The sequence below is a fragment of the Sciurus carolinensis genome, chromosome 7, assembly GCF_902686445.1.
Source record: "Sciurus carolinensis chromosome 7, mSciCar1.2, whole genome shotgun sequence".
Classification (NCBI taxonomy): domain Eukaryota; kingdom Metazoa; phylum Chordata; class Mammalia; order Rodentia; family Sciuridae; genus Sciurus; species Sciurus carolinensis.
The window spans coordinates 45,259,110-45,276,259 of record NC_062219.1 but is presented as its reverse complement, the minus strand read 5'-3'; the positions used below and the strand labels follow the sequence as shown (position 1 = coordinate 45,276,259).

The window sequence follows — 17,150 nt, the reverse complement described above, 5'->3', positions numbered from 1 at the left end:
CTGGTACAGATATGTGTCCACCCTCAGAAAATGGGCATAATTTTCTTTTTGGCACAAAAGCACCATTTGGGCAGGCAGAGACCCTGAATCCTACCCTCTAGTTGAATGTGCACTTAGGTTAGTAAGAAGTCAACCATTTCACAGCAGTGTACATAATTTGTTTTCTGCAATATCTACTTTAAAAGTTCACTGAGTCAACACATCTTTCATTGTGTCAATTTAACTACAATTGTGCCAAAATTGTGTTAATTTGACTACAATTCGACTCACCCTTGAACTATTTTAAGGATGAAACTTTTGAAGAAATATGACATTAAAATGAATGAATGAAATATCACAGTAATATATAATAGTTATGCATTTAAAATCTAAACAGTTTTAAACTTCTCCAGCTAAAATAAAATACACTTAAATATTTTACTGCATTATTATATACTTTACCTTGAAAGAACTCCAAAATAATAATTTCCAACTTAGGATGTATGATTAGTCTTTGAATCTATATTCAAGAAAATAATATAAACTATATGCAGAAAAACATTATCATGCAGTTTAGTATTTAAATATACTTATTTTTGTATTCTTAACTTTGGAAAGCACACCAAAATAATAAGGCAATCTAAAATCTTTTAAATTCATGCTCAAGACAGTAATGTGAATGATATGTGGAAAGCCTTAATCATGCAATGCAGCATCGAAACTCACTTTAATAAATAAATTAGTAGAATCACAATAAATAAATCAGCCTTTATTCAGCATAAAAATTACATGGAAGTTTAAAAGACAATGAGCAAAGCAATGTAAAATGGACTAATGTTTTATAGCTATAATTTAAATAGCTGGGTTTAATACATTTTGTGAAAGTACATATTAATATAAAACTTTATTAATTTGAAACAACCAGGAACAAAGATGAACTTTGCATTAAAAGGTTTGGGCAATCTGGATTAGTTCTTTCATTGCAGAATTATACAATATAGAGAAAGGTATTTGTTAATTAATAAGAAACAGTAGTTGCTTTGAATTGGATGGTGTATTCAAAGTAGGTAGTACATATTTCCATACATTTGTAACAACTTCAAAAATTTTAATATTTTTATTCATTTTAAACAAAGAGAATCTATTTCAGAAAATAATTAGCCCTTGTTTTTAAAATTCTTACCACAGCAATTTAAATATAAATTACATAGTATTTTCTACTGATTAGTATGATATTTTTCACATTTAAAACTAAATTACACTGACAGTAATTACCACCTTCTGACTTCTATCACTTAAAAATACTATTATCTTTTTGAAAATCAAGCATTGTTGTCTTTTTGAAAATACAGTACTGAAGACAGAATTCTGTAAAAATGTTACAGTGAAAAAACTAAAATTAAAAATATATGGATAATTTTCTTTTTCAAAGAAAGACAAGAGGTAACCTCTTTCTATTGAGGAGTCTCACAAGGGTTCTGTACCTCCATAATGGTACTTTAGAACTAACTCAAAATAAAATTGAAATATCAAATCTGAAGTACTGGATATGATAGGATGTCAACATGGGACATTGTTATTAATTTTGTACATATAACCTACAACCTTTGGGTTTTGATGCAATGTTGGCGGCCCCCTATAAATCAGTCCTACTGCAGAAATGAATACAAAAAGTATACAATTTGTTCTAAAAAATAAAGTAAGTCTTAAGGTAGTAAATGTACTCTGTTTTCAAACCTGGCTGTGTATTGGGTTTCAATCAATAAATGCTTAGACCCTGATCCCTTGAGATTATGATTTAGTAGGTGTACAATTGGGCCCAGGAAGGCCAACACATTTTTATTCCTAATTACCAAGGTAAGAAGCATTTATTATAGGAAAAAAACTGAAAAATATGGAAGTATATAAAATAAGAAGGAAAGTTTCTTCATTCCCATTCCTTGCAAAATCCCAATTCCCAAGAGGAAATGAGTGTCAACACTGTTACATATCTCTGTAGATTATAATGCTTGATATCTGCCTTGATAAAACTGCCTGCTTTCTTTTGCTTTAATTATATCATGTGCAAACTAATGGATGATTTCACTAAATGTAGAAATTATTTCTGCCACAATCTGACAAAATATTGGTTCTGTATTATACACAGAAGTTTCTTGGTGGTTGTGGGGCATACTTCAACAAGATCAGCATTTATTTGAACAATAAACTATATGCAGAAAAACATTATGCAGTTTAGTATTTAAATATACTTATTTTTGTATTCTTAAACAGAGACCTCTAGAGCTGCTGATGGCAACAGACATTCCATCTGCATGAGAGAAGTAAATACGACTTCAAATGTGAAACCATGAAGGTATCCTGACCTGCAGGTGTAACAGTGGTTTCCACAGAGCCAACTCTGTAGCTTCCTCAAAATGAGTACAATCAGGTTTATTTAATGATATTTATTCATTTTTTTTCCTTTAGGAAGACCAGTGAGTTTACACTTGTAGTTTTTCTTCCCCTTTACAATGACATTCATAGGGTACACATGGTATATTTAGATATGCCCCATTTTGTTTAATTATTAATTTATTATTATTTTGGAGACAAGGTCTCACTATGTTGCCTCAGCTGGCCTTCAATTTACAGGCATGGGCTTCCATGCCTAGCTACCCATTACCTATTATTTTTAATGACTACACACATTTCCCACAGCAATTACTATTCCTTGCCTCTCCCCCCATTTTTTTCTTTCCAGTTAGATGAACTTTTGAGTTTGTTATGGGATTAAATGGAAATTCGTATCTTAAAAAAGGTTAGGTACTTTTCCTAGCACAAACAGATGAAAATAACTGGGATAAGATTATCTTTATTAATGTAAGGCATTAATATTGTCAAATGCTTTCAAATAAATACATCAACATAAATTGCCAACCTAGGCTTAGTAGAGGATATAGTAATATACCAAAGAATATTAATACATCAATGACTTATGTAAATGCTCATGTATAAAATCTGAAGGTGCTCAAATATTTAAATTCCTTTTTAATCACTAAGTTGCTATTACTGAAGAGCCTACTTAAGTAAGTTTAAGTTTGTGAAATAATCATTCTGAAAAAAAAATTTAGTTCAAAAAATTCATTTTTGTTATTTTTTTAAAGACTTGTAAACTGAGTTCATCATTAAGAATAGTAATACTTCATAATTTCCTAGAGGTATTCGTAAAATGTGTTACCAATTATGTTCTCATTCAGAACTAAAACTAATTAGAAAGCAACTATAAAGAAATGTATAAATAATAACTTGTTTTAAAAGGTGATGTATGTAGGAAAAACTTTGGCCAGGGCTGAACTTCTATACAGGAGGCTGGATAGAGAGAGTGTGCACAGAAGGTGGGTTATCTCTAGATTTGAAGCTTTGATCTCTCCAGGAAAGGGTTGGCAAACTAGAGCCTGTTTCATAAATTAAGTTGTACTGGAACACATTCATATCCATTGGTTGATACACCTGTTGAACATAACATTCTGACAAGACCATATTTTGTTGTGGATAATGACAGAGTGGAAAGGTGATCGCCAATGACTATGACATTACCTAAGAGAATCAACTAAAGGGGTTGTTACCAACCCCTTTTACTATTATTGCTTTTTAGGAGACAAATCAAAACATGAGCAGTTATTAATAGATACTTAATAACACATGTCTTTTAGTTATAATTTTAATTTAATAAGGTTGTTTTTACTGAATATCTTTTCATTTATAACTATTAAGGGAAAAAAGACTGTGCTGTTGCAAATATTCTGAAGGACAATTAAATTAATTCAAAAACAATCACATCTAATTTGGGTTCTTATTTCTATCTCAGTTAATAGATAATGTCATATTTATCACTTGAATTGTTATTAATATGACAAAATTGAAATTATCATGCCAAAAGTCTTACTATGTTCTATGCGACTATTAAAAAGATTTTCTAAATGTAGCCTTTTTATAATGTTAAGATAAATATTTGTTGCTTATTTTTAAATATATTAAAGAAAATTCTAAATGCATTTAAATATTTCTTATATTTTTCTGTAGAAAGAAAAGGTGACTATGAAAGGTAGGCAACATTTTTCTTTTCTCTGGGTGTGGTAGACACACCTATAATTCAGCTACTCAGAAGGCTGAGGCAGGAGGACTACAAGTTCCTCCAACCTTAAAAACTTAGCGAGACCCTGTCTCAAAGTAAAAAACAGAAAGGGCTGGGATGTAGATCAGTGGTAAAGCACCCCTGGGTTCAATTCCCAGTACTGCAAACAAAGAAAGAAAGAAAATTTTGTTGCCTTTCTTAGATATGAGAAAATAGAAGTATGAAAACTTCACAGGGCATCTCTAGACTTGAAGCTTTGATCTCTCTAGGAAAGGGTTAACAAACTAGAGCCTGTTTTGTAAATTAAGTTGTACTGAAACACAGTCATACCCACAGGTTGACACATTATCTATGAGTGTTTCATGCTGCAACTGCAGTCAAGTGGTTGCCACAGAAACCTTGCAACCCACAGAGCCAAAAGTATTTACCATTTGGCCCTCTACAGAAAAGTCTACTCCTTGCTCTAGACTATCAAGAAAAGTATTCAAAGATGCTTAACTCTGTTATTTTAAAGGACAAGTTAAGTGTGGGTTTGGTATGAAAATAAAACTCATTTTTTCTTTTTGTGAACTGAAGGTTTCACTGTGTGGAAACTTATCTGTGTTAATTATAAAATTAATGTAAACTATGTTCTAACCTCATGAACCTTCCTAACTATTTGATTCTTTTAAATAAACAAGTCTACTAATACCACTTTTTCACAAATGGCATGCCTTGACTCCATGTACAAATAGAGAAACAACATGTATCCCATTTGCTTATAATAAAAAAAACCAAAAAATAAACTAGTTTAACAAAAGAATATAAACAAGTATTTATGCTCTTCCATATTTAAGCTAATCAACTAGCTAATAGTTTTTAAAAATATTGCTATGTCTTTCAAAGTTAACATTAAGTAATTAATTTTATGTTTGAGAGGTAAGATCCTGTTTGACTTTATTACTAAATTATGTTTATTAAAACAATGTAGATGTATGCACATACACAAATGAGTTCCTGAAAGTTAAAAGCAATTAATACCCATATAACAAAACATTCTATCAAACTCCAAAGTGTCTTTTTATTTGTTAAGCTTTAAAGCAGTGATGTCATTATGCAAAATCAAAAGTGCAACATGCCCTTGTGTACAAACTGTAAGTGCCGATCACTTACATTGTTGATAGATTTATGCAAAGCTTCACCCAGAGAATGCCGCTATGAAGAAAAGATCACAGAAATAAAGGGAAACATTTAGAAATCAACTAATTGAAAGAGGGATAAAAAGGGAGAGTAAAACACAGAACATTAATTATATGTTCAAGAAAAAATAAACTGAAAACAGTTCTGAGAGAGAAATTGGGCAAAAAGAATTTTAAGACACAGTCTAAATTTTCTATAATTTCTTAAACTATATGATATGTTTGTGGACTGGTGGACTTACCTATGCAAAATATTAAAGGCTAAAACATGCAAACTACAATTCAGTTTAAAAGATGATGGTTACTGAAGAACCTAGAAAGGTTAATATTGTTGTAAATTCCTCCCAGGCATCTAAAACTGGAAGAAAGGTGATCCTTGTTATAAAGAGTCACATAAGTTAGCGGAATTGTGCTTGGTATTAGGGTCTTATAGAACTTTGAGCAATGAAACTGGATATTTAGCTGAAGTGATTTCTGCACAAAGTTTTGAAGGTTTTGGTTGGCTCCTCTGGGCTACTTATGGAAAAATACAAGGGGAAAGAAATGACTGAAAGAATTACTAAGCAAAGACTGGGAACCATGAGGCACACCTGTAATCCTGGTGACTCAGGAGGCTGAGGTAGGAGGATTGTGAGTTCAATGTAGGCCTCAGCAATTTAGTAAAACCCTAAGCAACTCAGCAAGACTCTGTTTTAAAATAAAAAATAAAGAGGGCTGGGAATGTGGCTCAGGTAAGCACCCCTGGGTTTAATTCCTGGTATGGAAAAGAAAAAAAAAAAGGAACTATTATGTAAAGATTTGGAAAATTCTCAGTTTATCCACACACAAAAATAAGAGTGTGATTAGAAGAGCAACTGTTTGAGCTACCTCAGCGGCACTACTCTTTGGGAAAAAAATAAAATAAAGATGATGACAGACTCTGAAGGTGATTCAGAAATCAGCAGGGATGCATCCTTGGTTCTAAAAGAAGAGATCGCTACCTCATTTTCAACAGAACAGATAATTTCCACCAAAGATGTGGGGGGAGAGACCATCCAAAGACATGTGGGTGGGATCACCTGGAGCCTTGGGAACTCAGATGCTGCCTGGCAAAGTTAGAGGAGAAGGACTGTCAATCTAGTGGATCCAGAAGGCAGGATACCAAGCCGGCATGACAGGAAGGTAGGACCTTCACTCAGTGGGCCTGGAAGGCAGAGTATTAGGACAAAAGATTATGCTCAAGCCTTAAGATCTCATGAAGTTTGACTTGTAGTTTGGACTTATTTGATATTCATGACTCCCTTTTCTTTCTTATTTCTCCCTTTTGGAATAGAATATCTATCCTACTCCTGTCCTATCATTTTATTTTGAAAGCACAAAACTTGCTTGGTGCTATACAATTTGGATAATGAATGCCCTTCAAAGGTCCGTGTGTTAAAGGATTGGTCCTTAGCTTAGCATTCTAGAGAGATGGTACTACCTTTGGGAGGTGGGGCCTAGTGGGACATCCTTTTGTCACTGGGGGCATGTCCTTAAACAGGATTGTTGGCACCTGATCTCTTCTTCATTTGCTGTTTGGTTTTGTGGCATGAGGTTCGGCTCCACCACACATTCCCAGCTATTACCAATCAGTACCACCACAAGAGGTCTAAAAGCAATAGGAATACCTGTTCATGGACTGGAACCTCTAAAATCGTGAGGCAAAATAAACCTTTTCTTTTTTTTATAAGTTAATTATTTAAAGTAGTTTGTTAGAGCAATAGAAGGCTAACACACTTGATTTTACAGGTTTGTAACTGGAAAGTAATTTGTCTTAGCTCGCTGATATCTCATTAAAATAATATTTAGATTTTAGACTTTAGATTTAGGGTTTATGCTGGAATGAATTTAAGCCTTCTGGGTATGTTGACATGTAATGACTATATTTTGCATATGAGAAGGACATGAATATGGGGGACCAGACTGAATGCCTGTGTCCCCAATCAATTCATATGTTCAAATCCTAACCCCTATGTGATGGTATTAGGAAGAGGAGCCTTTGATTAGGTCTGAAGGTGGAACCTTAAAAAACAGAACCTGAGGAGCTCCCCTGGCCCTTCTACCTATGAAGATACAATATAGGTCAGTTATATATGATCCAGGGAATAGGACCCCACCAGATACTAAATCTACTGGCACTCTGAACTTGGACATTGTAGCCTCCTAGAACTGTGTGAAATAAATTTCTGTTGTTTATAAGCCACCTAGACTATGGTAATCTATTGTAGTAGTCCAAGCTAAAACTACAAATGTCAGCTTAAAGGAATAGACTAGAACTTGGTATACAAAAATATTATTTGGCAAGTATGCTATATAAGCAAGATCCATGTCAGCAAAAACTAATGCCCTATATAATAGCTGATTTGTTTTAAAGTTTTTTTAAGTTTGTTGTTAATTTTTGAGATGAGCGAAAAGGGCTTAAAGAGATCTTCTTGAACTGATTGAGACCACTCAGACTCCAACACAGAAAACTTACTAAATGTATTTCAGGATTTCTATTTTTTTTATTGTTACAAATGTTTATTAAAGATTTAAAGGCACATATGGCATTAAATACAGAAATTCACTTTTTTGTTTTTTATTTTTTACAGACTGCATTTTGATTCATTGTACACAAATGGGATACAACTTTCATTTCTAAGGTTGTGCATGATGTAGATTCATACCATTCGTGTAATCATATATGTACACAGGGTAATGATGTCTGTCACATTCCACCATTTTTCATAACCCCCCCCATTTCCTGCAACATAATCTAAAGTTCCTCCATTCATCTCTCACTCCCCATCCCAATCCCCATTAAATACCATCATTCACTTATCAGGGAAAACATTTGGTCTTTGGTTTTTTGGGATTGGCTTATTTCACTTAGCATGATATTCTCTAATTCCATCCATTTATCTGCAAATGTCATAATATTATTCTTTATGGCTGAATAATATTCCATTGTGTGTGTGTGTGTGTGTGTGTGTGTGTATATATATATATATATATATATATATACCAGTTTCTTTATTCATTCATTTGTTGAAGGGCACCTAGGTTGGTTCCACAATCTAGCTATTGTGAATTGATCTGCTATAAACATTGATGTGGCTGTGTTACTGTAGTATGTTAATTTTAATTTCTTTGAGTATAAACTGAGGAGTGGGGTAACTGGGTCAAAAAAGTAGATCCATTCCAAGTTTTCTACGGATTCTCCACACTGCTTTCCAAAGTGGCTGCACCAATTTGCAGCTCTACCAGCAATGTGAAAGTGTACCTTTTTCCCAACATCCACACCAACATCTATTATTGTTTGTGTTCTTGATAACAGCCATTCTAATTGGAGTAAGACGAAATCTTAGAGTTGTTTTAATTTACATTTCTCTACTTATTAGAGATGTTGAACACTTTTTCATATATTTATGAATTGCCTATATGTCTTCTTCTGTAGACACAGAATGAACCCACATAAATACAGTTAACTCATATAACAAAGGGGCCAAAAACATATAATAAAGAAAAGATAGCCTGTTCAATAAATGGTGCTGGGAAAACTGGAAATCCATATGCAGTAAACTGAAATTAAACTTCTATCTCTCACCCTGCACAAAACTCAACTCAAAATAGATTATGGACTTAGGAATTAGACCGAAATTCTGCACCAAATAGAAGACAAAGAAGGCCTGAATCTTCAACATGTTGGCTTAGGATCAGACTTCCTTCACAAGACTCCCAAAGCACAAGAAATCAAAGCAAGAATCAATAAATGGGATGGACTCAGACTAAAAAGCTTTTTCTCAGCAAAGGATACAATAAATAATGTCAAAAGAGAGCCTACAGAGTGGGAGAAAATCTTTCCCACATGCACTTCAGATAGAGCACTTATCTCCAAAATTTATAAAGAACTTACAAAACTTTACACCAAAAATACAAAGAACCCAATCAATCAATAAATGGGCCAAAGAACTGGATTTCTATTCTTGAAGGATTAATACAAACTTTCAGGTAAGTGAGAAGAAAAACTGAAAATAATTTTTAAAAGTTATTGAACGTAATTAGAAATTTAGAGATTTATATGTAAAAAACAAATCAAAACAATGCCCTTAGGAGTTATCTCATTATTCTAAATCTCACTTTGTACCTCTAGAAAACAGGACAAGATTTTACATGTTTACAATTTGCAGACATATTGGTATATAAATATTGAAATCCACTAAATTATAACCTTTGGAGGACAGGAAACCTACCTTCATGCTTTGTATTCCAAGTACATAACTAGGTGCCTGACACAGAGTAAATGATCAATAAATGTTTATTCAAAGACTAAATGAATTATGTGAACTTAAAACATTCAGTTAGATTTCATTACTCTATTTTACTTCTTTACCACAATAACAGAAGCAACAGAAAAAATTCTAGATAACTAAAAAGAAATGTTATTTAGGAAAAAGGTGTGTGAGAGAGAGAAAGAAGAGAGAGAGAGAGAAACGGGGGGGGGGGGGAGGGGGGAAATCCTGTTTACAGAAGTCAACAGATTCTAAGACCTAGAAAGGTAACCTCTGGGAAATCAACTAGTGAATATACTACATTCACTAAATATTTGTCTGGAATATATAAATCTGAACATAGAAAGGTTACCAAGTGGAAAGCTGTATTCACTGATGACACCAATCTTCTCCCACCCTAATCCTATTCTCCAAACTGGAGCCAAAGTTTTGAAAGGACAGTACTTGAATATTTCACACTCCTGCTTAAGACCCCTCAACAGCTCTTCATTGCTTTTTGGATAAAGTTCTAAATCCCTAACAAGGCAAACAAGGCCCTGCCTTCCCACCATCCCATCCAGCTCTCCACTCTGTAGAACGAAGGAGTTCCCTGGGCTGCCTTAGGGTCTTCACATACACTGTCCCCTGTGCTCAGAATGTGCTTCTCCTCTCCTCTTGTCCTGACTTCTTTCCTTTTAGGTCTCAGGTAAAGAATCCCACATTCAGAGAAGCCTTCTCCCAATTCTCAGGCTAAGTCAGTTCTTCATGTTACGTATGCTTATATACCACAGTTGAAATTCAACACCCCTTTTCCTTCCTAGACCTTGAGTACCCAGAAGGCAAAGACCACTCTGAACCCATTGCAGGTCTGATGTAGTACCTAACATACCAAGAGGCACTCAACTTTGGATAAACAGATAAATGCAAATGAATGAAAGAAGATATAAAAGCAATTCCTTGACGATTTCAACACTTAGTGATTTCTTTTCTTTTTGGCACCAGAGATTGAACCCAGGGGCACTTAACTCCTGAGCCGCATCCCTAGGCACTCCTCTCCCCTGCCCTTGTTTTTTTTGTGTGTGTATGTTTTGTTTTTTGTTTTTTTTTTTTTTTTTTTTTAGACAGGGTCTCGCTAAGTTGCTAAGGCTGGCTTTGAATTTAAGATCCTCCAGTCTCAGCCTCCTAAACTGCTGGGATTATAGGCAGATGCCACCATGCCCAGCCTCAACACTTAGGGATTAACAAACAAACAAACAAACAAACAAACAAACAAATAATATGGAGTGATATGTGTCAAGATTAAAACCACTTAAAAAACCTGGGGCTTATTACAAAGACCTCTGAAGTCAGACTGAAAGTTGGAAGTGGGAAACAGAAGGTACTCAGGGGACTAATTATACTTATCAGAATCGCCATATTATTGTATTATCAAAAGTTTTCCATTGCCATGGGGCTAAATATAAAGCACTACTACTAATAATTTATGTGTAGACAATATGCTACAGGAATATATCCATGACTCTCATAACTATTGCTTGATTTTTAATTCTAGCTCAAATAAAAGATCTAAACAATAGAATAAATTTCTCATTACTGACAAAAGATGTATTTATCGAACTTTTTACTTACTTAAAAGACAATATTGATATACTGCAATGCAAATAAAATGTTAAAGCTTAAAAAATTTCAAATTCGTTATTTAGCATATAATACCATAATTTCTTAAAGTAAATTACATAAAGTCTTTTTTAACGTTAATATCAAATATACTAATACCTAAAGGAAAGCAACTAACAAACTAAAAGATTTAGAAATAGATTTCACAGCTCTAATAATTCTCCCAAAGCAAAAAATAAAAATTCATGAACCATTGTTCAACATTTAAACTAAAATAATAAAAGACATGAATGAATAAAATGAAAGTGGAAAAAGCTAATGTGTCCAGTTTTTCTTAACTTTTTTCTCAAACTTCACAATCATATATGGATTGAATCCTTGCATCCAGAACACTTTCTTTTTAGTATCTTATGTGACACAGGAATGGATTAAATTGATGGATTACTATAATTGCTCTTGAGTATTTCTTGTGTGCTCTGGGCCCCAGCACATGGGAAGGCATGACCTGCTCTACACTCAGTCATGGAAAAGCCACATATTCAGTCCTCATTAGCTAACTACCTGTATTTTAAAGCTAGTTACACGGATTTTGAAGTTCCATTACTTTCTTCTCTTAAAAGTACTAATTTAAGAATTGGACAATTCTAAAAAGGGAGGCTTAGGTATGGAAAATAAAATTAAAAATTAATGATGAAATACTTTCAGATTAATTCAGAAAGCCACTTAGCATCTTCAAAGAAAAAAAGACTCAGGAGGAAGAATACAAACCACATAAATCTGGTGAAAAAGGATATAATATAGCTGAAATAATATCATTAATTTTTTTCACTAAAGATAAATTAAGGACTAACTTTCACATTTACTAAGGAAAATACTACAAATTAACTTTGAGTCAAGGAACTGAAGTAGAAATGAAGAATAATAATGGATTCTGGTTGGGTTTTAGTAGACCAATTTCACTTCACATTCTTTTAAAATTTTTTTTTATTTGTTCATTTTAGTTACACATGACAGTAGAATGTATTTTGACATACATACATGGAGTATGACTTACCATTTTTGAAGTTGCAACTTCACATTTTCTGAGAGTGAAATTAGGTCATGTCAGCTATTGCCACTCTTCTAGCTGGTTTTTCTTCCCCGCAACAAGCAATCTCTTTACCTTTTTTTGCTTTTTTCTCTTTGGCTTCCCTTTCACTTTCTCCAGTCATCTCTTTTCTCAGAGCTTAGGATAGATCTCTACACAGTTTTCCTGTTCTCCTAATTTCTAAGCATGGGATTCAAAATCTTTCAGCTCAGCTTCATTGCTGTTCCTCAGGGTATTGGCAGGCCTCTGACTATCCTGGAAAATAGTAACTATTCCAGGTCCCTTGCTATTCCCTCTGTCTCAAAATCTGTTTCCATTTATACTTCCATGAAAAGATAATGCTGCTGGGTTGCAGATGTAGCTCAGTGGGAAAGTGCTTACCAGCATACCCAAGGTCCTGGGTTTAAACCCTGGTGCTGGGGAAGGAAAAGAAAGGTAGTACTTTTTCTTTTTCAAAAACTTAAGGACTTAAAAAAAAGTTTCTAAAAACTGAGGAAAATACACTGTTTTTCCTATATGCATGAATATGATTTCTAAAGAGCAAGAGTATTTTTCTTGACAAAATAAAAGAATAGAGAGCAGCAAAATGTGTACTGAGCTCTAAGTCCAAACCAACCCCATAGTTTTGGGATCTTGACAGTCTAGACTGATAATATTATTACGATCCACAAATGTGAGCCATGTGTGCAATTTTAAATTTTTCAGCAGTCACATGAAAAAAGTAAAAGGAAAAGGTAGAATTACTTGAGTCATGTTATTTAACCCAATATTCCAAAAATTACCATTTTAACATGTAACTATACAAAAATACTAGCAAGGCATTCATATTCTTTTTGTGACAATTCTGTGATTCACAGTATTTTATACTTAGATCTGATGAGTCTCATTTCAAGTGCAGTATAGCCACTGTGGTTAGTAGCTACCATACTGAACAGCACTGGTCTAGAAATCACATAGCAGTCAGCAACAAACCTTAATGAAAACTGGCTTTCAACTGCTTTTCATGAAAAGCATTTACTTTGATGCTCTATTTCTTAGAGCAGTCACTGCTTTTACCTACTGAGTGTGAAAAACCCTAAATATATTGGTCATTATAAAATAAGCTTACCAACTTCCTCTCCCAACTGAGCAGCTTGTCTCAAATGATGAAGTCCTTTTCAGTCCCTTGGTTAAATCCCAAGTCAACTTTAATATTTTGTTCTTTTACCAACGTATAAAATTGAAATTATATGCTAAGTTTATTTAAGGTTTCTCTTCTATTCTCAATGAAATAAACTTAAGTTTTAATTGGGTAGAATTATTTGCATTTCATGTATTCAACAATTTCTTGGGTTGGGGAGATAGCTCAGTTGGTAGAGTGCTTGCCTCATAAGCACAAGGCCCTGGGTTCAATCCCCAGCACCAAAAAAAAAAAAAAAAATTTCTTCTTTGGTCCCTGTGCCTCAGTTTTGTTTCACTCTATTCAACACACGTGGAGTGCTTACTTAGTACATGCCTAGCATAGTCTTAGGTACTAGGGACAAATAGTGAATGACACAAAAGTCTAGGTCTCAGCAAACTTGAGAATCAATGTAATGCTGTGTAGTAATAAATGTTTTTAAAAAACACAAAGCAAAATAAGGGGAAAAGGGTAATGCAGGCTTCTATTTTAAAGAAAGTAGTCAAGGAAGAGTTTTTGAGGAGTTAAAATTTGAGTTACCAAACAAAAGGAAAAACACTATGTAGGGAGAGTGGGTGCCATGTGGAGGGACTGGTAGGTACAAAGACTTCAAGATAGATGAGGCTTGGGGTGTGTGTGTGTTCACTTTAAGTAGTCCAGGATGGCTGTAAAGAGGGGAAGGGAGAAAGTGGCTTTAAGAGAAGATGTTAACAATGCAGCAAGAGAACAAACTGTGAGGGTCTGAGAGACCACGGCAGGAGTTTGGGTTGTATTCTAAATGTGACAGGGAGTCCCTGGAGGGTTTGGACCAGGTAAGTACATAAGCAGTACTTCTCTCGTTAGAAAATAATCTGCAGGAAGCAAGAGTAGAGATCCAAAGAGAGTTAAAGTTGCAGAAAAAGAGAGAAGTATAAGGAGCTTAAACTCCAGTGGGATAGTGGAGGAAGTGGTGAGCAGTGGGCAGGTTTTGGATGTGTTTTGAAAGTAGGGAGTGCTGTGGACTGGCTGCACAATGTTAGAAAGAGAGAACAGTCAGAGATGGCTGAGTGGCAAATGGATGGTAGTTCCGAGGAGGAGGAGTCTGGCTTTGGTTGAGAGGTGTGGAGGAATGCATGATGTATATTCAAGAATTCTATTTCATGTTGGCAAGGATGTGGAGAAATAGGTACACTTATACATTGCTGGTGGAACTGCAAATTGGTGCAACCACTCTGGAAAGCAGTATGGAGATTCCTCACAAAACCAGAAAAGGGAACCACCACTTGACCCTCAGCATATACCCAAAAGACTTAAAATCTGCATACTACAGTGACACAGCCACATCAATGTTCACAGCAGCTCAACTCACAATAGCTAAAATATGGAACCAACCTAGGTGCCCTTCAACAGATGAATGGATAAATAAAATGTGGTATGTATATATATATACAATGGAATATTACTCATCTTTAAAGAAGAATGAAATTATGGCATTTGCTGGTAAATGGATGGAACTGGAGGCTTCATGCTAAGAAAAATAAGCCAATCTCAAAAAACCAAAGATTGAATGTGCTCTCCGATATGTGAATGCTGACTCACAATAGGTGGGGGAGAGAGGGGGAGTAGAGATTCACTGGATTGGATTGGGGGGTGTGGGGAAGGAGGGGGAAGGGAATGGGACAGTAGAATAAATTGGACATAACTTTCCTGTGTTTATATATGAATACATGACTAGTACAATTCTGTATCATGTACAACCACAAAAAATTGGGAAGTTATACTCCATATGTATGATATATCAAAATACATTCTACTGTCATGTACAACTAAAAAGAACAAATAAAAAATAGCATAACTTGAAAGGCAAAAAAAAGAATTGTATTTCAGATATTTTAATTTACATATTAAAATATGTCTCCATTACATCCTCATTTCCATACTACAGTCTAGCTTCCCAAAATAAAAATTTCAGTATGTTATTTCCTTCTCCATAAAGTTTTGACAGAATCTCATAGTTTACTGAGTAAACTTTAAATTCCTAACCTCTCCCCAAAATGTTTCCCAACCTTGCTTTTTCTCATTAATGTATTTCTCACAGTGTCTAAGAAATAAGTGTATGTGTAATAAAATGCTTGTTGAAAAAATTAAAACATTTGTTATTTTTGTTTTTCCTCTATGTTCATCTTTTGCTCTACTCATGGTCACACTACAGATGGCCTCTTCAGTGAAATCCTGCACAATCACATTGGTTATATTTCTGTTTTCCTACTTTTAAATTTCTAAGGTATGTTGGTAAATTTTAATAGCTTTGTGAAAGTAAAGTCTTGATATGTAGCTTTTGCTGATACCTATGGTGTAAATATCACTACCATAGGTGATTACAAGTCACCAATATGATGTCCCTGAATGTGTAGTTGGGAAGAGATGCACACAACTGATGAGGTGGTAGGAAATAGCTTCAATATACCACTGCATCTACAGTGCAGACTGGATCATTTGTAACTTTTGCATAGTGACTTTTATTGTTAAGTATCTGTATATAAATCTTCCTCCTACTAGCTTATAGATGGTAAACTTCTGAAGTGTAAAAATTATGTCATATACATGGCTGTAACCCACTAAATAACTTTGGGACCTCAAAGGTCACATCTGTAAAATGGGGGAGTCAGCTCTAAACTAAAAATTTCACCATTGTGTGCCTATTATGGTCCCTGTCTCACTAATTTCTCAAATTCTGGGAATGAGACTAAAACAAAGGACTATGTGATGAATTTCTGGGGCAAAAATTAGAAAGGATGGTAACAGATGACTATACAGTTACTTTTCTTTAAGTAGAACTGAAGAATAAGAATATAGTACGTTTGCTTTAAAAGAATTCAAATGTATATATTGCTTGGCGCAGGACTAAAGTGTAGTTACTGAATGGAAAAGAGAACACAATGAAATATTAAAAGAGAACTAAATATTTGACTCTAAACTAAAGCACAGAGTGAAAATAATAGCTTTTGAAAAATTCTATGAAATAAAAACTTCTGATGTGAGGAAAGTGAGAATTTTATGCTTTTCTATGCTCATTTTTAGATAGGTAGATGAAAAGGGTGAGATGGTATCAAATTTAATTCTTAAAAGTTTAAATTTGTATCAAAGACAAATTTGAAGAAATCAGGGAAGAATAAAAATGAGAATAATGATACAACATATAAAAAACTCTGGTGAAGGTGATTCTAAGTGGAAAGTTCATAGCATTGAGCTCATTCATTAAAATAATAGAAAGGCCAGGTATGGTGGGGTACTCCTGTAATCCCAGTGGCTTGGGAGGCTGAGACAGGAGGATCATAAGTTCAAAGCCAGCCTCAGCAACTCAGTAAGGTCCTAAGCAACTTCGTGAGACCCTGTCTCTAAATAAAAATACAAAAAAGGGCTGGGGATATGGCTCAGTGATTGAGTGCCCCTGGGTTCAATCCCTGGTTGAAAAAAACAAAAAAGAATAGAAAGCAAAGTCAATTGAAGAAGGAAATAAAATCAGAGCCAAACTCAATGAAAATGAGATTTAAAAAATTCAAAAACCTGACAAAACAAAATGTTGATTCTTTGAAAGAATAAACAAAATTGATAAACCCTTAGCCAAACTAACTAAAGGAGAGAAAAATTCAAATTGTTAAAACCCAAGATGAAAACGGAAATATCACCAGACACTACTGAAATACTAGAGGATAAATGGAAACTTTTTTGAAAACTTCAATACGTTAGAAAACCTCAAAGATAACTG

General features: G+C 34.2%; 1 protein-coding gene and 1 non-coding gene across 9 annotated transcripts in view; one reads left to right on the top strand and one right to left on the bottom strand.

Annotated features, from left to right (window-relative positions):
* Fam184a (family with sequence similarity 184 member A) overlaps window positions 1-17,150 on the bottom strand; it is a 136,307-nt gene that overhangs the window by 28,537 nt on the left and 90,620 nt on the right. For 5 of the 8 annotated variants that reach the window (XR_007109566.1, XM_047559120.1, XM_047559122.1 and 2 more), the window contains exon 10: window positions 5,246-5,287. The exons of the other annotated variants lie outside the window; for them this stretch is intronic. Coding sequence is in view for 4 of the 5 variants with exons in the window: in XM_047559120.1 (XP_047415076.1) it covers window positions 5,246-5,287 (42 nt within the window). In the remaining variant the exon portion in view is untranslated. The remainder of the gene's footprint in view (window positions 1-5,245; window positions 5,288-17,150) is intronic. 8 annotated transcript variants of the gene reach the window in all.
* Trnam-cau (transfer RNA methionine (anticodon CAU)) lies at window positions 13,576-13,649 on the top strand. The gene has a single exon. It is a non-coding gene; the product is annotated as a tRNA-Met (tRNA).